General features: G+C 41.0%; 1 protein-coding gene across 3 annotated transcripts; it reads left to right on the top strand.

Annotated features, from left to right (window-relative positions):
- The first annotated feature begins 1,713 nt into the window (after positions 1 to 1,713).
- On the top strand, positions 1,714 to 21,738 carry LOC121723978 (S-adenosylhomocysteine hydrolase-like protein 1). 3 transcript variants are annotated; one of them, XM_042110254.1, is made up of 17 exons: positions 1,714 to 2,114; positions 15,251 to 15,365; positions 15,613 to 15,756; positions 15,844 to 15,944; positions 16,162 to 16,264; positions 16,686 to 16,780; positions 16,948 to 17,054; positions 17,229 to 17,345; positions 17,438 to 17,501; positions 17,937 to 18,025; positions 18,131 to 18,201; positions 18,384 to 18,478; positions 19,537 to 19,635; positions 19,784 to 19,852; positions 20,083 to 20,161; positions 20,875 to 20,995; positions 21,121 to 21,738. In XM_042110254.1, exons 1-17 carry the CDS (start codon positions 1,800 to 1,802, stop codon positions 21,125 to 21,127), a joined length of 1,791 nt encoding a protein of 596 aa, XP_041966188.1. In that variant the 5' UTR covers positions 1,714 to 1,799; the 3' UTR covers positions 21,128 to 21,738. The 3 variants fall into 3 exon arrangements, with proteins under 3 accessions (XP_041966188.1, XP_041966189.1, XP_041966190.1); XM_042110256.1 differs by lacking the exon at positions 1,714 to 2,114 and adding an exon at positions 14,338 to 14,412; XM_042110255.1 differs by lacking the exon at positions 21,121 to 21,738 and having other exon boundaries at positions 20,875 to 20,999.
- Positions 21,739 to 22,243: the final 505 nt, after the last annotated feature.

Raw genomic sequence — 22,243 nt, 5'->3', positions numbered from 1 at the left:
TTGTATTTCATTTTATTAATTTTTCCTTTATTTTACCAGGTGAGTCCCATTGAGATCTTAAATCTCTTTTTTAAGGGAGCCCTGGGACAGCAAATATGTAAGGGATAATGTATAGAACGCCGGTCATTATGGGGAAAATAAGTCCCGATAGGGCGAACCGGACTTGTTTCTTGTTTCGCCCTGAAGGGACTTATTTTCCCATGATGACCGGCGTTCTATACATTATCCCGCTTATTATACGACTACTTGCCAAAACGAAAAAATAAACTCCATGATATGTCTCTTTACACTTATTTGTTACCGTTTTGTCGTGGCTTTTGCTGAGAAACAAATAGTTCGCAACACACGCTGAACTTGAATCAAACATTCTTTAGAACACAGCTGATCAACCGTCTGCTTTCACTTTTGAATGAAGTTCCAAGCACAAACTCCGTTGCCATTGACAGCGGTCATTCTTGTTTTCAGAGGTCCTTTCCCAAGAAATAATGACCGCTAGAACTTTCGGAAATCCCATTCAAGTCAATGGAGCATTCTACTTGCATTGTGAAGAGCCGTATAATAAACAATAAGAACAACAACAGAAATGTATACTGTACCATAATGACAAGGTAGGACAAACAGAATGGTATAGAATAATGACAAGTCCAGACACAACAAACAGGTTACATATTACTACATTTAACAAAAAGACAAATACTGTATAAGACAGAAGGTTAGATGGTTATTGGAAACAAGTGCAGTAATCTGACTTGATTAGTTTAAGTAACTGTTCAAATGGAATAAAAATTGAGAGCTTGATTTCTTGGTTGGTATAGTTGATTTACTCAGCTTGGAATCATGCAGGGTGGGTGGTCTGTCAAGAAATCTACAGTATCATGGCATCATGTTGAGGTGTAGTAAAGTAAGGACACAACAGAAAGGTCGTTTGATATTAACAGCATACTTGATGTTCCAGGCCTGTCAAATACTCACTGTCCGATGGCTGTCCTCCAAAGAACTTGGACCAGCGCCAACATTGCTGGTGTAATGCATAAACAGCATAATCCTCAACTATTCAAAATACAGTATATGTCTTACAGGACTCATTGGTGGCACACCATTAGGACAAAAGGACAGACGTAGCAGCACCTGCCCATGTGACCAAAACAGAGTGTGGTTATTATAAACCACCAGAGTTTAGACCTTGGACCAGCGCCAACATTGCTGGTGTAATGCATCAACAGCATAATCCTCAACTATTCAAAATACAGTATATGTCTTACAGGACTCATTGGTGGCACACCATTAGGACAAAAGGACAGACATACAGTAGCAACACCTGCCCATGTGACCAAAACAGAGTGTGGTTATTATAAGCCACCAGAGTTTAGACCTTTAAATAGGCACCTGAACCACCAACCACCTTAGGGTGGAATAAGAAGTACTGAATGAGCAGTGACCAGGTGAATTCCTTACAGGCTAGACTGCCTTCTACAACTCGGCTACCCATTCTGTGTACATGCATCCCTGCAGGGGATACAGAATGAGTTGACACAACAGAGACCGCAATGCAAAACAGTGCATGACCTCAGGAAAGTCCAGATAGAATCTCTGCCAAACATGGCACTAGTGCTGATAGTAAACATTGAGGATGGGCCTACATGCTTCATGATACCACGACGATCAGATGATTTGCCTGGCAGGCAGTTTCTGGAACCCTCATTTGTAATAGCTACCTGCATTAATACAGTATTGACCAAACCCACTTGCTGCTATGAAGCGAAAACGACCAGGACATTTGAAGCACTTAACACAATCAGATGCCCACGAAAGACCTGCAGTCATTGTGTAAGCTATACTTTACAAGTATGGCAGCGGAAGCAACAAATGTAGAAAGGGACGTCAATCAAATGGTTCAATCAACAGAATATGGCTCAATATTGGAGAACATAAACGACTGCGACTCAAGCGAGGGTGCTCTGACATCTACTTACATTCTGAAAATGCTTGAGGCTGCGGCAAGTAGACGTTCAGTCAACATTGTCTTAGTCGGCAAGAAAAAGGACTCTGCTAATTTCTCAGTGAAAAAGGATTCTGCAAATGTCAAGGAAGCAGTGAAGAAGGATGTAGAAAATGTAAGTTGGCCTTTAAAAAATAATAGCGCTTGTGTCTGACCCACTTGTGTCAGCTGTAGCCTATCAAGAAAAACTAGTCAGGCTTCGGTGATATTGCCACAGTGGTAGTTCAGCGCAAACAATTGTGCAACTATTGCAGGTGTCAGTCAGCAACGTCTCGATCAGATCATGATTCGTCACGGCTGCCATCCTAGAAATCTAAGATGCTCACCAGGTTAAAATGAGTGCTAAGTGATATGATAAATAGCCTAAAGCATCAGTTGTCACTGATGTGACGTGATTTTACCACAAGAACTGATTTGGGGGGGGCACATTTGGCCATTGGTATGAATATCCTCCATTTTATTATATTTCCATTTTATTAGAGATGCAGCAGTGAAATGGCACTCAAAGTGGTTGTATTGGTTTGTGAGAAGTAGTAGTATAGAAGTTTACATGAATTATTAATTGTTTAGAATGAACAGTGCATATTTGGTTAAAAATATGTTTGTAATCTGGCTTGTTAAAAACTGTAATGCATGTTAGATTGTGTGAAATACCTATGACCTACTGTATGAACCAAAGATTTGAATTAAGAAAACTGGTTGATATACTGTAAAATATGTATGCACTTGTATGCATATGTATGAAATCATGTTTTTCTGAGTTAGATAGATAGATAGATAGATAGATAGATAAATACTTTATTGATCCCCAGGGGAAATTCAAGGTCACAGTAGCATACAGACAACACACACACACACATTCACTAACAGCAGAAAGTAATTAAAAGTATATAATATAAAAAAACACAACTAAGCAATAAGGACAGTAGAAGATAAATATATACTAAAATACAAATTATACTAAATAACACTTAATCTAAATCAATTCTAAAACAACAGTATTCACATAGTGCGTGATTAATCAATCAAGATGCGCTTGCAATGACTGAGGCAGGGACTGAGCCTGTGATTCTCTGTGCATAAGGTAAGGTAAGGTAAGGTGCTCTGTGTGAATGAGTGTCATGGTGATGGTGCAAATGAGTAAGTCAAACAGTGCAACAGTGCAAGAATAAAGTCTATCTATCTATCTATATATATATATATATATATATATATATATATATATATTAAGGAAGGTATAAGTGTGGTCACAGTTCGGCTGTGGCATGGAGGGAGGGGTTGTGCATATGTGCTAATATAGCACGCAAACAGTGAGGCAGAAGACAGTGGTAAAAAGTGGCTAGTGGACAGACAGTTCAAGACATGGAGGTGGTGAAGAGGCAGACAGACTATGCGGAGAAGTCTATTTCTCCTCTTCCCTTAAGTGAACAGTTCAATGGCCCTGGGGACGAATGACTTCCTCAGTCTGTCTGTTGTGCAAGGCAGTGAGCGAAGTCTCCAGCTGATCAGGCTCTTCTGCTTAACAATAGTGTTGTGGAGTGGATGACACTCATTGTCCAAGATGTTGATCAGTTTGTTCAGGGTCCTTTTGTCAGATATTGAAGTGATGCACTCCAGTTCAGCTCCCACTACAGAGCCAGCTTACCTTACCAGCCTGTCAAGTCGCCCCGCATCCTTTGTGCTTCCTCCCCAACATACCACTGCATAGAAGAGGACGCTGGCAACAACAGACTGGTAGAACATCCTGAGGAGCTTGCTGCACACATTGAAGGAGCGCAGCCTCCTCAGAAAGTACAGCCTGCTCTGCCCTTTCTTGTAGAGTGCGTCAGTGTTGGCTGACCAGTCCAGTTTATTGTCCAGGTGGAGACCCAGGTACTTGTAGGTGCTTACCACCTCGACATTGACCCCATCAATGGAGACTGGTAGCTTAGACCTGCGGAAATCCACCACCACCATCTCTTTGGTCTTTGAAGTGTTGAGTTGGAGATGATTGAGTTTGCACCAGGCCCGGAGTGGGTAATCGGGAGATTTCCTGGTGGGCCGCTTCACTTCTGGGCCGGTTGAGGGAAAAATATTGACATTTGCCACGTTAATCTATTTTCTCTTAAAATTGGCTAAACTTCGTGAAGATACTGTCTGTATAAATCGTCTTGTAAGTAAACTACCAGTGCTTTTTCAAAGTTCTCAATGTCTCGTTTTAAATGTCAGGGCCCTCGGAAGTCTACCAATGAAGTGTGGAGATACATTGAGCCTCGTAAATGGGTGTAAAACAGTGATTTATTTGCATGGCTAGCCCGATGCCGAAGCACCACTATTGAAAAAGCTCGGTATCATGTTTCAATACACTTTAGGTCAATATCACACCGGAATTCTCCTTTAATGTTGAAACTACCACACATGATCATCTTCAAAAACAGTCATGGTTAAACAAACAAAAAAGTTATAGCAGAGACGGTTGATAAAGCATATGATATATATATTAAGGATCTTTGGTTATAGCCTAGCACTGCTACCTAGCACTAGAAGGTAATCTTCTTAACACTTTTCTGACCTACGGTCAATCCATCGAAAACCTCAAATGATTATCGTTAGTGCCGTTTTTCATTAGGTTTACTTGCCTCTATCCAATGCTTTACCTTAACATACAATGGTATTGTAGGCTACATAGCTTTGTTCATGAGTTTCCGTGCTGGCTGGACTGAGCTTCTTATCCAAACAATACGGTTATCTCCCTACGGTGCGTTAGCTTCCCTACAACCGAACTCGCTAACTATACTTCTTACGGGAACCTCAACGTTACATACGAGGTAGCTGAGCCTGTTTTGCCTTCTATTGTTTATGTAGATAATACAGAAGCTACAATGTCGGCACAGGATATATGCTATATGAAGTTATGGCATTTCAAAAAAATCCTAAAATGAATGGGCTTCTATGGGGGTTAGCAGAGAAGTGGTCCCTCCAGCCTCCATTGATTCTTCTACTTCCGGGAATTCGCCTGCCCCCCTGGCAAAATCTAGCCCCAGTTTCCGAGCTCTGACTCACACATTACGTGACGTGAACGACGCGGAATGATGTTTCACTGGGAAAAAGGTTTTTCCGAAGCCCATGAACGCTAGGTAACACACTCCAGTCAGTGCACTCAAAGCAGAGTGAGCCTCAGAGCCTCATCCGCTTCAGGTGTCCACTTTCTGAAGGTGCGTGTGGCAACTGGTAGCCTCTGTACTTTGGGCTTGTACATTGGCTGGAGATGAACGAGGTTGTGGTCTGACTTTTCCAGTGGGGGAAGGGGGTTTGCACTGTATGCATCCCTCACGTTTGCATACATGAGGTCTATTGTCCTGTTTTTCCCTGTAGGGCAGTCAACAAACTGGTAGAAATTTGTGAGTGTGGAATCCAGTGTTATGTGATTGAAGTCGCCAGAGATCACAAAAAAGGCATCACTGTGTTGGGTTTGAAGCCTTGCGATTGTGGAGTGTATGACGTCACATGCTGTATCCGGGAGAGCTCGAGGTGGAACGTAAACACAGACGTGCGAGAACCTATGGCGAGAACTCCCTCGGCATGTAGTACGGACGGAGACTAACGGCTCCTACACACAGCTGCGTGCGTTGCGTTGCTGGAGACGCATCCCATTCACTTTACATGGGCTCACGTCATCCGCTGCCGAACTGAATTGTGGGTCCGTTGCGTCACGTTTCTCCCGCCGCTCGCGTTGAGAAGTTCAGCTGTTGCTGCACCGACAGACGGCACCAGCCAATCAAGCCAATCGACTGACAGCACCAACCAATCAAATTACGGTTATACTTCAAGTCATTTGCATAGCTACCGTCGGGAACACCCACTGGCATGCGTTGACGGAACACAACTGTGTGTAGGAGCCGTAAGGGCTCTTACAGAGTCAACGCGAGCAAGCAACGCTAGCGACGCGAGCCCTTTCATAGTCTACACGGTGGACGCAAGCAACGCGGCCGATAGGTGAAATGCAATACATCGCTCACGCAACAGGGGGTAGCGGTCACTTGTGACTGACATTCCGAGTGATATTCAGGCTGTCTAAAAGTGGCATAAGAGGCTCTTTTGGAGACCCACGGATCAGATTTAATTTAGAATCATCCATCCAAGATTCCAGTATGACATGGAGACACGTGTATAAAAAATAATATCTAGCTTTGTTGGGTGACAAACTTAAACGGGAGGTGAGTGTGATTTGCTGTGGTAGATTGACTGCATGTTACAAGAACACTGGGTCATGTCATGTAAGGAACATGGTAGGCTTAGGCTACTGTAAATAAACTGAAACAGCCTACATTGCAGAGCCACTTCAATTTTATTAATTTATGGTGAATACATGTACACAACTGTGCACAGCCCCATGCTTTTCTGACGTGACGATGCTAGCACGTTAGCAGCGGTTAGCTAACTATACTAACATAAGTTATCTACAAGTCTGAAGTCTCCTCCAAGTGACAATCATGTTATACACAATGAATAGCATGTAACCTACAATGCGGAGCTCCATAGACCGTAAAAGAATGATAAGCTTGCATAATTTTTCCTCTTCGCTGGCCATTGTATTTAAACCTTCTTCTGTAAATATAACATATACTTGACATAATGTACAATACTTGCAGTGTCGCCCCCACCGACAACGCATAGTATTGCATGCGTCGGTGCGTTGCGTATCAAAAACTGGGATGACACATTTTGCTACGCATCGATGCATAATGGCTGCCGAAGCGTAGTGATGTGTAGCCTTGTGGGCGCGTATGCGTAGCGATGCGTTGACTCTGTAAGAGCCCTAACCGCTAATAACTCCACATCCTTGCAGGATACAGTTTCCTTTACTGTAACATGTCCGGGGTCCATTGTTTATGTACAGCACCAGTCCACCACCCTTCTTTTTGCCAGAAAGTTTACGGTCTCTGTCCAAACGAGCTACACTGAAGCCGGGCAGCTCAGCGTTAGAAGTGGGGATATGGCTTGTTAGCCACGTCTCCGTAAAGCATAGCAAACTACATTCCCTGTATAATCTCTGGTTTCTTACCAGGGCAGCCAGTTCGTCAGTCTTGTTAGCCAGTGAGTTCACGTTTCCCATCACAATCGATGGAACTGATACTAATAGAATAAATAGCACCTTCAAGTAGGCCTAGATAGTAAACCATTGCATCATGCCTCATCATAGGAAACTTGTTTGGACTTTTAACTTGCTCATATTAAATGCTTCCTTCCCTCTGGATCTGGAAGTGCACAGATCAAGATGGTTTTTGTGTGTGTCTGTGTTTCTCTCTCACTCTCTGTGTGTGTGTGTGTGCGCTTGTGAGCGTGTGTCTGCATCTCACGCCAGGCACAATGAGTCATTGTTAGAATCCAGTGAGTTTCCACTACTCACACCTGCAGGTGGGCCTTCACCACATCACCTGTGTTCCCATGGGACTTGTAAAGTAGCCTACCTTTTCCCTACCTGTGTTCTTGAAAAAAATACATATGTGTACCCTCTAATTAAAACCTTTGTTTGTATTGCCGTGGGAACAGCTATCGAGGCAAATAATTGGGACATTTTATTATTTTCTCATTGAGACCAACACAACATAACTCAAATATAACATCTAATGCATATCAATGCGATGCTATAGGTGTAGTACTGTAATGCGATATTGTAATGAGTTTTTGTTTCATTATTTAAATATGGAATTGTGGTTTCTTTTCATATCCACAATGCTTTATATCCGTGGAGGTAATCATCACATCGACTAGACAGGACGAAGTATCCAATTTCAGTCAAAGTCAGCTATTACAAAGGCGTGAATCCGTTGCAACGGCTTAATCATTGTCCTTGAATACGTCACCTTAAAGATCACAGAGTGTCCTCTACACTCCTCAACCTACTGAAGCTCATTTAAATGCTTCTGACTCAAAGGTGCTGTTCATCTGTAGGTGAAAAAATACATAATTTCCTACAAGACCTATACCATCTGCAACATATTTCAGCTTGCTTTGTTTTTTATGCCTGAGAGTTGGATTCTCAGAATTTACTGCCAAAACCATGAAGAAGGTCTACAACTTGGTCCATGTAGGCAAGGTGAAGGGGCAGACCGAGGCAGTGCAGTCCCTCAACATCAAGGTACCACTCCCTCAGCAGTATCACTCGCTTTACATGGAAGTGCTGTGTTCCTGCAACACAGGATACTGTTTAAAATGGGCTTTTTTGGTAAAGTATTTAAAGATACAAAACGAGACCGTTTAGGTTGTACATTTATTGTTTAATGCTATAATATCATAATGCACTAAGTTATGCTATAGCTGCTGTAACTTACTTACTTAGCCTACACTGCCATAACCCCATACATAGCATATAATGTGGATGAGTGTGCTTGTCACTTACAGTACCATGCAGCGCATTCTCAACACTTGAACTTTGACCATTTCTGTGGTGTGCTCTGCTGCAGAATAGTAGTACAGAATAGTAATACTCACTGGTGGACTGATGCTATGGAGTCAAAATAGGTCTTTAATATTGAGAGCTTGTGTAAAGATGTTCACATAAAGTTTTGCAGCTGTGCAAAAGAAGTTCTCTATGTGCAAAGACATTTCGTACCTGTAGAAATATTTTGTACATGTGTGAAAGAAATGTGTATTTGTAGAAATGTTTTGTACATATATGGGGGAGAAATGAGGATCTGTAAAAATATTTTGTACACGTGTGGAAAAAATCTGTACCTGCACAAATACTTTGTACGTGTGTGAATCTCCTACGTGACGCTACGCGATGATTTCCTGCGCAACATTGAAAGTACGAGCTTGTGAAACTGATTTGCAATGCTTACGGACTTTTGACTCTAATTTTACTGCCTTTCTGAAGAGCCAATCAACACAACCAATCAGCGTTCCCCACTGACCACCCAGATTTTGGTGCTAAACCACAGATCTAGTTATTAAAACTGGAGGTAACAGCAAGGGCAGATGGGTCGTAACATTACTGTAAATGAGCACCCATGAGTGTTTCTGGACTAAAATATTGCAAAGCGATTTGGTTACTTTATTTGTCATGCTTTTATCAGCTGTAACATAGTCAAAACGTTAAGCATATCATATCAGAACATGAAATAATAACTAGCTGCCATAGCTATCCTAGCTCATAGTGCTAGGGCTAATGAAACTCGTCAGTTTGTACGTTGCCCAGCGAATAAGTAGGCTTAATTCTTACATGTCTTAAGTTAAAGAATTGAAAGAAATAGGAAATAAAGAAAACGCTTGAACGGGTTTATCCATTTACATTCAGATCTTGCCATAGACTTTGCCTAAGCGCTTGCAGTCCTGGAAGGGCATTACTACGGTTAAATCTCACTATAATCTCCTAGCCGTGGATGTCCCATTACAACCCATTCATTTGATTCGTCTTTTTGCCGTCCACTAGGCTATTATTATATGCTTGCAAAGGGTGATAAAATAAACGTGTTCTCATATTAAATAATAGCAGATAAACATAAATGTGTGTACAGTATTACTGTTTATAATCATGAATGACACCACTGAATCACCCTTTCGGAAATGGAATGAATAATTCAACTATTTCGTCAACATTACTGCTAGCTAGAAGTTAACCTATAACGTTAGTCTAAAAAGCGGATGGGAATAGCTAACGTTAACATTACGGCTCCGCTACCCTTTTTGCAATCGCAGTATACACTGGTTTCCCGTTTACCAACAAAACTAGATGCGCGCGCAGCCGTGAGGCAGAAGACGTTTGGTGGGCGTCCACAACGTTATAAACTTAACCTAAATAGTCGGCTGCTGTAAGCTACAATCGGATTTTTTTTGTATACCCCTGTTGTCTCAATGATAATAACTAGTGCTGTCAAACGATTAAAATTTTTAATCATGATTAATCGCTGAATTCCTATAGTTAATCACGATTAATCACATATTTTATCATATGATTAAAATTCTATTATTCTGCATTTCTGAACTTTCCAGGAGCCCATATTAACAATAAAGCAATTATTGTTTATCTTGATTGGGATTCAAATGAAAGCAAAGTAAGTTCTATTAGGTCTATTTGATTATTTCAAATCAAATTTCAAAAGATGTGCAGCAGACCTGAGGCAACACTGCACTGAAATAAATGCTACTGCAGAAGTGCATGCACAAAATGTAGGCCTACACACATTATAAAGGGCATAACAAACAGAAAATATTATATTCATACTATATTCATTACCTTTGAGTTCAGTTGAAAATAAGGAACTTTTCAACATGAGTGCATTGCCATTTTATAGGCCTACAGTCTATGGTGCACTGTCACTTGCCACACACATCAATGCCGAAGTTTTAACAGGCAAACACTGGATGAACAATGGATTTTATGGGCAAATATAACTGAATCGTGAATACACGGCTGCAAAGTGCGATGCTGGTGTAATTATTAAATAATTAGTCAGCCACGGGCAGTTTGACTGTGCCTATCGATACATTCGTGACACTCCTGTTAGTAAACTGGAGAGAGCAAAACATAGGAACATGGTCACATTAATCCCATAAACACACAGATAACTCTTACACCAACCTTATTTTGTGCCTTTTATTCATGTTTGTTTCAAGATTTAGTAAGTTTACTATAAGCACGTTTCGCTCTCCACTTTGATGCAGCATAGATTTCCATTATATCAGTCATCTTCCCCATAAAAGGGGGCGTGTATGCAGCACATACAACGTTCTGTTCCATTCCATTCCTCAGTGCGTATTTAGTTTCCGGTCTGGCTAGATCGGTGTGGTGTTGTAGTTGTTCTAACGTTACTAGTTGTTGCAACAGCATGTGAAAAAACTACAGTTTGTTACATCAAAATGAACGTTAATCTCGCGATAAAAAAATTGACGCCGTTAAAATAGGTTTCCGTTAACGCCGTTAATAACGCGTTTAACTGACAGCACTAATAATAACATCTCATTTCAGACTATATTTCAAAGTTTGACGTTCATTTGGATTATTAATATAACATCGTATTTTGTCATTTTTGGCGAAGACATGCATCGAACATATTTAACATTCTCTAACCATCGTGATTTCGAATTGGTGCAGTTTTAAGCACAAAAAGTCATGTTATTCTTTTCTCTTTTGCATTGCTCTATGCTGTTCTATGGTGCTTTCTGCCTCTTGGTTGCGCACGTATGTTTTCGTGAGGTTCCATAGAAATCCATGTATAAATTGAGCTACCACGTCACTCTTAATTAAGTTATAATTTTGCAACCCCAATCAAAGAGAATTTCTAATAAGACATTATAGACGGGCTCCGAATATACTCTTTGATATGAAGCCAATCTGTTTAGTATGGAGCTAAATTTGTCTCAATAATATTTGTATATGCGCAGAGGGGGGATCCACAAGTATTTCTTGATTTGCATGTGTGTTTTGATATCTACAAATAAAAAAATCATATTTGTAACTCGTATATTGATTTTTTACAAATATAGATGTGCATTTATAAATAAAATGCCATTTGTAAAATCGAAAATTTCATTTGTGAAATGTGATTCTGCATTTGTGGATCACCAGCACACGCATTCTTCGCTTTCCAAAGTTACGTGTTTTTGAGACGTTCTTCACATGAAAGTCACACAAATCCACACGTAAATAGGCCTAATTTAATTCACCGGCACACAGAAATCGCAATCCAGTAGATGGCGACATCCACAAATATTTCTTGACTTGCATTCGTGTTTTGACATCCACAAATAAAAAATTCATATTTGTAACTTGTAAATTGGTTTTCACAATTGTAGATGTGTATTTGTAAATGAAATGGCATTTGTAAAACTGAAAATTGCCTTTGTGAATTCTAATTTTGCATTTGTAGATCACCAGCAATTTTCCAACCCACTTTAGATTAACTTCCAACAAAATTGTTGTTAACTGCAACGATGCGCCCATCTGGTGGACAAACGACTACGTAACGCCAATACTGGAAATGCAGCCAAATGATGATGAATATTTAGTTTTCCTTTAATCCTACTGAATTTGTAATTATGTATCGGCCTAATTGCCAATAGTATACGTGCAAGTGTATGTGTGTGCACCACCATCTACAGGCCAATGAGTGTACAGTCACTAAATGTACACATAACTTCATTTTTTTAGACCCCTCCATTGATGAAATTCTACGACACTTGGCATACCCCCAGAGAACACAGGTTAATCATACACCAAAATCATACCAAAATTTGGTGCAGTTCTGAACATCTTAACTGAAGAGAGGGGCGATTAAAGCAGAATGATATTGCATTTTCATTTTTTACCAGGGGGGGGGGGTGGTGCAAATCACAAATGAGTGATTATGGGCTTGGTTGATGTGGGCCCTTGAGACCAACATACCATAAAAATACAAACAAACAAAACAAAACCAGAAAAAAAAAAAAAAAAAACTTTGAAAATCCCTATATGACCGCTTCGCTAGTGGCGGTCATAATTATATTAGAAGATCGATTTCAGAAGTCCACTCACTACTTTAACTAACCACGAATTTGAAATAATGATTGCCTCAAGGGGGACATGTTTATTTTTTCAAAGTCAAAGCATAACAGCGTAAGGCTGTCTTGAATTGCTGAACTGTTGGAAGGACATGGATTTATACTTATGAGGCTCAAGTGATCTCAGTAAATTGAAGTAATTGGAAAGGGGTGTAATATCTCCTGTTTATTCTGTTCTCATCCTTTTACCCCTCTCTCTCTCTCTATCTCTTTCCCTCACCTCAACCCTCTTTCTCTCTCTCTCTCTCTCTCCCTCACCTCAACCCCCCCCCCCTCTCTGTGTGAGTGTTTAAGTAGTCTATGGTGTGACAACAGACGAGAGGAAAGGAGGACTCTTGCATGGCTTGCCGTTTACACCATGCTACACTGACTTCCCCAAGTTAGTCACGATAATCATTATCATATGACAGGTCTTACGAAGACCTGTGATGAATCATTTCCGAGAATTTTTGTCGGCTTAATAACACGGTTTTAAACTTTTCAGTTATGACTGCAACTCCATAAGATCCTATTAGTGTGCTGATCTGTCACCATGTGATAGGCTCACCTCTGTGGCAGACCTTGTTAACTTTGTGCAAGCTTATATTTGCCTAGTGGCTGAAGGCCCCAATGTGTTTATGTGAGTTGATGCTCTGTCATGTTGATGACATGCAATATGTCCACCCTCATTTGTTAAAGCTGACCACTTGCAATATGTCCACCCTCATTTGTTAAAGCTGACCACTTGCAAGTTATCTTAATTCAGTTTTTAGAGGTTAAATGATGGGTGGCCTTTTGGTTTTACAATTATAATGAAATGAATGATGTGATGTAACCACACTGCATACTGTGAATATGCCGACCACTTTCTAAGCAATTACTTGCACAGGTTGAACCAGAGCCGTATAAAGATATCTTGATACGGTTGAACCCCATTTAAGAAGGAGCTGCTTCAATGTACTCAAAGAATTCCTGTTACTAAGGTTACAGCTTGCTTCACTCGGATACTTGTCTTCCATGGCTGTTAAAACAAGCTTTGTATGCTGTGGAACTCTAGTGTCAACCTTTGTAACAACAAACTTATTTCAGAGGCATCAAATATCTGAATGTCTGTAAGCACAGTAGGTGTTTAACCTTTCCACCTTTGTCTGAAGGTCCTTTTCTGTTTTTCAGAAAAGATAACAAGATAAGTGTTGACCTCTTTTTTTAAATCTTTCTGCTTATGAAGGCCTGTTATGCTGCGTTTGTTTGTCTGTGGGACCTGTGCTGTGGCTCAGTGTGGGTGACAGCAATGTGATACCCACTCACATTTAGACTGACTAACCCTCGGATCTTTCCCTCTCGCACATGGTGTCAAATGAATGCGGCTCATTGAATTTCCCCTCTGACATGCAGAGCCTGTGCTCGCCCCTTGCAATACTTACAGAGGTTACAACAAGTTAATGTGTGCCATGATTTGAGTTCATGCTTGTGTGTGTTGCGCGTGGTCAGTCAGCGGGCAGTTAAGTGAACATGCACAATGTTTTGACTGGCCGTACAGAGAGAGGCTAGTTTGTATTACGCAAGAATGCCGCGCCATGGCAATGGCTTGCCAAAAGCCAGGAATTCAGCCTAGCAGGGCCCTGGGTTATTAAATCTGATTAAGCTCCTGGGTAGCTCGCCATGCTCTTTTGCTAATGTCTGACTCCAAGGGATCAGCCATGCAAGATGAGAGAGCTGGCGTGGAAGAGAAAACCATGGGGTTTGAAGCGGCACGGAGGGGCAGGGTGGCGGGGGCGAGTGAGGGAGGGCTTTGCAGTGTTTTTAAAAGTGCTTCTCCGAGACAAGGGGAGAATTGAGCTGTAGTGGTGGCAGATATGGCCAAGTGGGACTCCTCCGGCTCTAACCTGGCTTTCCAGTTACCCCAGTGGATGGTGAGTTTGTTGGTCACCGCGGTTTTAATCTCCTATGGCGTGTTCGAGTGATGTGTCGAGTGGCCAGATTGTTTGGTGCCAGTAGAATACTGCGTAGAGATTTTCCATGATGTAACCTATATGAGAGGATGTTGTTTTGGCTGTGAACATACCATTGACAGTGTAACTATATGTATCTTCAATTGTGGTCATCTAACAAGGAAATCTTTATACTTTTTGAGAATGTATTATTTTCTGTTATAATGGTTCAATTGATACAAGTAAATATGACATGCAGTGGTGCAAGTGCAACTTATTAGTACTTACTGATACGATAGTGCTTGTGTATACTGATCTTTTTTGGAATTGTTTTGAGCAACATTATTCTGTTTATTATTTTTAAAACGGATGCAGATGTAGCTCGTTAATAATAATGTATTCATAATTTCAACCAGTCACCTCACTATCTACTATGCATAGACCTAGCTGAAAATACCTGACTGTACAATCTGAACAAGTCTCTTTGAATGGCCAAATTGGTGCTGTTCCCCAACACAGCCCCTTATTTCCACTGACACCTGAGTCAGCCTGCTCAGCCAGGTGTGATGCAGCAGTCCCTGCTGGTTTAATTAACTTGAGAGCTGATGTGGGCTTAATGTCCTAGAACTATAGTGAGATATCTTAGGGAGAAATAAGTTAACTGCATTTCAAGAATATCACAGAATCAGATTCTCCATACTGTTGCCTCTAACTGATGTGCAAAGTCCCCATCCTGGCACATAGTATTATTATTTCTGTAAGAGACTGAGAGTAGAGCCCATTGAGCCTGGTCAAATTACTGTCTGGTTTATTTGCACAGCAAATACAGCTCACAGAGCAGAAGCAGGCCGAGTTCAACAAGCGCCCCGGGAAGATCGGACGCCGGTCCTTCTCCCGCTCCATCTCGCAGTCATCCACGGACAGTTTCAGCTCAGGTACTGCACCAACCCACACAGAGACGAGACTGGCATCCCAGTGTGAGTTCACTCAGGCCAGGAGAACTGTAACAAAAAGCTTAATGGATTTGTTTGCGGGGCAAGTTGTAAAGCCTTCAAAGGAGTCAGTTAGTCTTGATCTCCTTTTTGTAGTATGCCAAAGTGCTTCTCAGACAAAATGTGTTTGTGTTTGCACCCTGAGCGCATTATTTTGTGAAAGACTGAAAGAGTTCATGTTGTTCTTTAGCTCCCTCAGAGTCGGACAGTTCAGAAGATGAGGGCACACCTCGCGACAAAGTGCAGAAAAACTCCAAAGGCAGCAGTGACTTCTGCATCAAAAACCTCAAGCAGGCCGACTTTGGGCGCAGAGAGATTGAAATTGCAGAACAGGGTATGTCAGACAAAAACAAGAAAACACCCTTGTGTTGGTATTTTGAAAGTGGCACCTTAATTAAACACTCTGGTTTTCTCTGTGCAGAGATGTTAGCCCTTGTTGCACTAAGGAAGAGAGCTCAAGGGGAAAAACCTTTAAGTGGAGCCAAGATAGTGGGCTGCACACACATCACTGCTCAGACCGCGGTAGGTGGAGTGGTCTTCTCCAAAACTCACATGGACACACACGTGCGTTCACACAGACATACACTCGGCTCATGTGGTGCTTCAAGTCAACTAGTTGACCCCGACAGTTCATGAGTTCAATTCCCACGGAGAACCCATGTTGTTCACACTGTATGTACTTGTAATGTAAGTCGGTGTGGATAAAGGTGTCTCCTGAGTGTTGTGCTCATCTCTTCAGGTGTTGATAGAGACTCTGGCTGTGCTTGGTGCTCAGTGCAGGTGGGCTGCCTGTAACATCTACTCCACCCAGAACGCTGTGGCCGCGGCTTTAGCAGAGGCTGGTAAGGGAAAACACACACACACACACACACACACACACACACACACACACACACACACACACACACACACACACACACACACACACGCTCATACATGCACACACACATACACACTCATACACGCACACACGCTCATACATGCACTCACTCACACACGCTTATACACGCACAGCACACACACGCTCATACACGCACGCATGTACACACACACACGCTCATACATGCACACACACACACACACACAAACACACATGCCTTACATTAATTCCATGACTCTTCTTGTTACCAACATTTCAACATTTCTTTCTGTCTCTTTTCCATTTTGCTCCGGTTCTGTGTGGCTGTTTTTGTTTCAAATGCTGAGCTTGTTTCGTCAGTCTTCCCTGCAAAATGATATTCTGCTTTCTGTTTGACATGAAAGGATTTTCAGTGTTTGCCTGGAAAGGGGAATCAGAGGATGACTTCTGGTGGTGCATTGATCGCTGTGTGAACCTTGAGGGCTGGCAACCAAACATGGCAAGATATGTTATGTTGGCTCATTTCTCTGTTAATAATGATGCCTTAACATCTAACACTACTTGATTTCTCATGTATCCTCTGGTCATTAACATCTATTTCAGTAATTAATGTTCAAAATCTGTTCAATTACATGTCTTGTCTTCTGTTCATAATGCTGTTTGTAGATCCTTGATGATGGGGGCGATCTTACACATTGCATTTATAAGAAGTACCCCCATGTCTTCAACAAGATTAAGGGCATCGTGGAGGAGAGTGTCACTGGAGTTCACAGGTTTGATTGGGTCTATCAACTTATTCTGTATTTTTCATTTGTCCTGTCTCGTATCTGAAAATAATGTCACTTCTTACTCCCTTTCAACTGTGTGGATGTATGGATAACTTACAGATGTTTTCATATAGTGCAAATTAACTCCTGCTACATGTATACTAACTCATGTCTTCTTAGACTGTACCAACTGTCTAAAGCAGGAAAGCTGTGTGTGCCAGCCATGAATGTGAATGACTCTGTGACCAAGCAGAAGTTTGACAACCTCTACTGCTGCAGAGAGTCCATTCTAGATGGGTCAGTTCGCTTCCCTTATGATCTCCAGACACACATTTAGAAAAGTACTTTCCCACACTAATCTACTTACCTCTTTCAAACTCCACGAACAGTCTGAAGAGAACCACTGATGTGATGTTTGGTGGCAAGCAGGTGATGATATGTGGATACGGAGAGGTAAATGCAGACGCATGCACATTAATTCTCCTGCTCTGTACCCTCCCTACTATTACTATTATCGGTCTGAATATGTATTGGTTTATATGTCATTTGTGTCCATGGATCAAGCTGTCCTTCTCTTTCTTTATCTGTCTCTCTTCTCTGTATGTTGTATGTGGTACTCTGTAGGCTGGTAATATCTGTCTCTGTATGTTGTATGTGGAACTCTGTAGGTTGGTAATATCTGTCTCTGTATGTTGTATGTGGTACTCTGTAGGCTGGTAATATCTGTCTCTGTATGTTGTATGTGGTACTCTGTAGGCTGGTAATATCTGTCTCTGTATGTTGTATGTGAAACTCTGTAGGTTGGTAATATCTGTCTCTGTATGTTGTATGTGGAACTCTGTAGGTTGGTAATATCTGTCTCTGTATGTTGTATGTGGTACTCTGTAGGTTGGTAAGGGATGCTCTGCTGCTCTGAAGGCCCTGGGTGCCATTGTGTATGTAACAGAGATCGACCCGATCTGCGCTCTGCAGGCATGGTACTGCACAATAGCTTTATTATTGTAGAGCTACAGAGTAGAACTTCCCTACAGCAGTTGAGCCTTACACGTTTTACTGACTTATCATATGATCTCTCTTCCCAGCATGGATGGCTTCCGACTGGTCAAGCTGAGTGAGGTCATCCGAAATGTAGACATTGTCATCACATGTACAGGCATGTAAATGAAATGCTGCTCTTATGGTCCATTTTGTTCCTTTTTAATGCCTGTATTTGAACTGCTTACTGCTTAGCTTTGTAATTTCTTGGTAGCCATTTTCTGGAGATGGATGGGAGATGAGAATTTCTGAAATTTCTGTTGAAATTGATGAGAATGGCTCCCTTTGTTTGGTCTGTAGGCAATAAGAATGTTGTGAGGAGGGAACATTTGGACCGCATGAAAAATGGCTGCATGGTCTGCAACATGGGACATTCCAACACAGAGATAGATGTGGTGAGTGACAAAAAAAAGAATAAAATACTGTGAACTCTGGCACTCACAGAACAACTGGGAGAACCGGTCATTTGTGCCATAGATTATTTTTGTTTGTGAATTTGTAGACCACTTTGGCACAAACTTTGTTGTACTATGTAAATAGTTCATTGACAAATAAGGCTTTTAAAAACATGTTTTCAAAATAATCTTTCAAAATGGACAGAATGCATTAGTTTGAAGTTACAGGGGTTTTAATAAATTTTTAGACTGTATTTGCAATTTTACCACCCCCAAAAATGCCTGGTGGTGCAACCAAAAGTAAAAAAAAAAATATTTTTGGTAAGTATACCTGAGAGTGTCTACCGTCCTTAACACATTATTTTATTGTAGTTGACCTTGGTAAAAAAAATAACTTATGAATACTTTATTGTAGAGTGTGGATATTTTGGTTTTCCAACATCCAACTTTACATTTAAAATGTGAATAAATACTTACAAATTATAAAAGTATATTGTTTAATATAATAATTAGATACAGCACATTTTTCAACCATTTATCCACTATTTCTTGGTTTAAATTAGTATTTTACCCGGTTGTACCACCTGACGATGCGGTTGCGCCACTTGACTTTTGCTACTAATTTCAAATTATACAGGTATCTTCTTGAACACCTATATAACCTTTTGACTAGCAAGTTCATCCATTCAATTTTCCAATACAATAAAGAGTTTTATTTCATTTTGCACTGATCAAGGTCTGAGGACCGAAACGTTTGTACATCACCTCAATTGGTAGCACGGCAAACGGCAAATAATGGTGTGCGAGTTTTTTCTTGTTATAAATCATTTAAAATGATTTTAAACCAAAGTAAGGGACTCGGACACAGAAATCTGCATGTGACGTCATTGACCCAAATACAGAAATATGACGCGTGTTGACTTGTTACATAAAATAACATAAGTTCAAGAGTGCTTGCCCAGTTCTATTACGAAAGATCTGGACAGAAGTAGAGAGAAAGAGAGAGAGACAGAGAGAGAGAGAGAGAATCACTAGGTTGATTGGTTGTGTCCCCCCAGGCTAGCCTGCGGACGCCAGAGCTGACGTGGGAACGTGTGAGGTCACAGGTGGATCATATCATCTGGCCAGATGGCAAAAGGATCATTCTTCTGGCTGAGGTCCAACATATATTTACAGTTATTAGATATTTACCCATATTTCCCAGTTCACATAACATCAGTGTAGACATTTACACAGTGACAATAATCAGTGTATTATTTGAATCACGTGTTGTCTGTGGTCTGTAATTTTAACCGTTATTTGCAGGGTCATCTGCTGAACCTGAGCTGTTCCACAGTTCCCACCTTTGTCCTCTCCATCACAGCCACCACTCAGGTAGAACAACTGTATATGACTACTGACACCAAATCAGTATTTGCCCCATCAACAATGTGTTTCAAGTTACACTGTGTCTCTAAAGTCTTCATGTACAGCTCTTTATACAGTAGTAGAGGAGACTGAAGTAAATTAAAAATTCTCCCTGCGGCATCCTTGCATTAGTGTGGGCACACTCAGATGAGCATGTCCAGGGAGGTCAGCATTTGATGTCTTCCTCTGCTCTGCAGGCGTTGGCCTTGATAGAGCTCTATAATGCACCAGAGGGACGCTACAAGCAAGACGTCTATTTACTTCCAAAGAAAATGGGTAAGGCCAGTGGCCGCTATTTACACATTAGAATTTCAGTTGTGTCTTCATATGTGACTGGAAGTGGGTTTTCTATTTGTATAGGGCAGTCTAGCCTTGGAGCCAGCCCGAGTTTCCCCCACCCACAAAATTTGAGTTTGGGAAATTTGGTCTGGACTGGACTGGCCTCTATATGCCCAAACCAGAGCGGTTTGTGCCAATTAAATCGTCTAGATGGGTTACATACAATGATGGACAGATGAGCGATTGGTGCCCTGTCATTCAAGCCACCTGAGCACGCTTGAGTTGATTTTGTTTACAACAAAAAGGCTATCACTAGAGAAACTAGATGTTTAGATTCACCGATCAAGTCTGTTGTACAACATATTGACTGTACAATAACTTTTATCACTTTATCACTAAAGCAGTGATTAAGACATTTGTCAAGAAGAAAGATGTTTTTTGGCTGTTCTCCCTACAGGATTTATATGTTGTTGCTCTGATTGGTTAGGTCAGGTCTATCCAGTTGTGTGCAGAGTCATTATTTCCCCTGTATTTGTTGAAACACGCCCCATAATCAAATCTGTATGGACTGACACCAGACTCAAATTCTGAATAGAATTGAGAATTGATTAGTGTAATCCCAGTCTGAATAGAATTGAGTCTGGCTATACGTCAGGCTAAGGGCAGTGATGATCTAGTGTCAATGTTTTGAGTCAGTGTATTGTTTTCAGATGAGTATGTGGCCAGTCTTCACCTGCAAACATTTGATGCACACCTTACCGAGCTGACGGATGACCAGGCCAAGTACCTGAGCCTGAACAAGAACGGGCCATTCAAACCAAACTACTACAGGTAAAGCAAACACAGAAATGAAATGGAATCTCCTTAAGATGATTGGTTCCGTTTTTTGCACCACAAGGTTGCATAGACGTTTAAGGGCATTTTCACTAATTTTCTATCATGGCCAAATATTTCAGATATTAGCACACAGCTATATAAACAACAAGAGATAAAGGAGGGACTGTTGGACCAGAAGGAGAGTATTGACACTTGGTCCCATTCACTACACTGCTGGGCCTCTTCAGCTGCTGGTACTCTGCTGCCATCTAGAGGAAGACTTTGTAACTCTCTGTAACTGAAAATCTTGAATTTTTACAGTCAAAACTACAGTGCTACTTTTTAAGTGAATCACAAATTAAACACTATATGATTTTATATGTAAATACATGGCCCATATATTTAAAGAGTGCTTTCATAATGTTGGTGTACTATTGAGTATTCTGTATCATCACTGTAGTTTAACAGTTTGTCACTGCATCTTAACAACAGATCATAATATACTGTATGTGTAATGCATTATTATGATTCATAAAAATAGCTCACTGAAATATGTAATACTATTGAATAGTAAGTGTTTAATTTTAAATTAGTAATACTGATTATTGAAATATTATGTTAGATTTAGCTGTTTTTGTTCTAATTATTCTGTGGGTGTAGCTGTCTATCATGTAGGCCACTTTAGCGTTAACACTGGAGCAGGATGAGGGGAGTGGACTTATTCTGTGCCTTTTGAAAACATTTTTAAATGTGTAAAATACTCTTGTGTTGTATGTGTCTGTTTATTTGAATGACCGAGAGAGAGAAAAAGAACACGCGCACGAGAGAGAGAGAGAGAGAGAGAGTTACTGAGGCCAGGCAGGACTTAAGATGTCCAACTAATTGTTTGGGTGCAAGCACTTGATTGCCCAGTGAAGTTATCACTCTTCCATAGACTCCACTGCCTATGCCATTTCATCCAATAAAAAGTCAGCATGTTTATTGAAACAGTTTATTGATTTAATCTCTCTGGCTAACTAGACAGCTTTAGGTACATAACTGTCGTTATTTCTCCAGTGTGCCAATTTTATCCATGTTAGTTAGAGATAGAGTAGAAGATGGGCTCAGGAGCTTGTGTCTTTAGCTCACCTGGTCTTCCATTTACTGAAGGTAAATAATCAGCAATCTGTTTTGTCTTCTGTCTGTATGCTACTCACTCTTGGTAGCTGCATCTGTCATCACAAGTTGTCACTGCAAGTCCACTGACCCACTACTAGTCTCTGC

The sequence above is a fragment of the Alosa sapidissima genome, chromosome 11 (genome assembly GCF_018492685.1).
Source record: "Alosa sapidissima isolate fAloSap1 chromosome 11, fAloSap1.pri, whole genome shotgun sequence".
Taxonomy (NCBI): domain Eukaryota; kingdom Metazoa; phylum Chordata; class Actinopteri; order Clupeiformes; family Clupeidae; genus Alosa; species Alosa sapidissima.
This window is presented reverse-complemented; position numbering and strand designations above follow the sequence as displayed.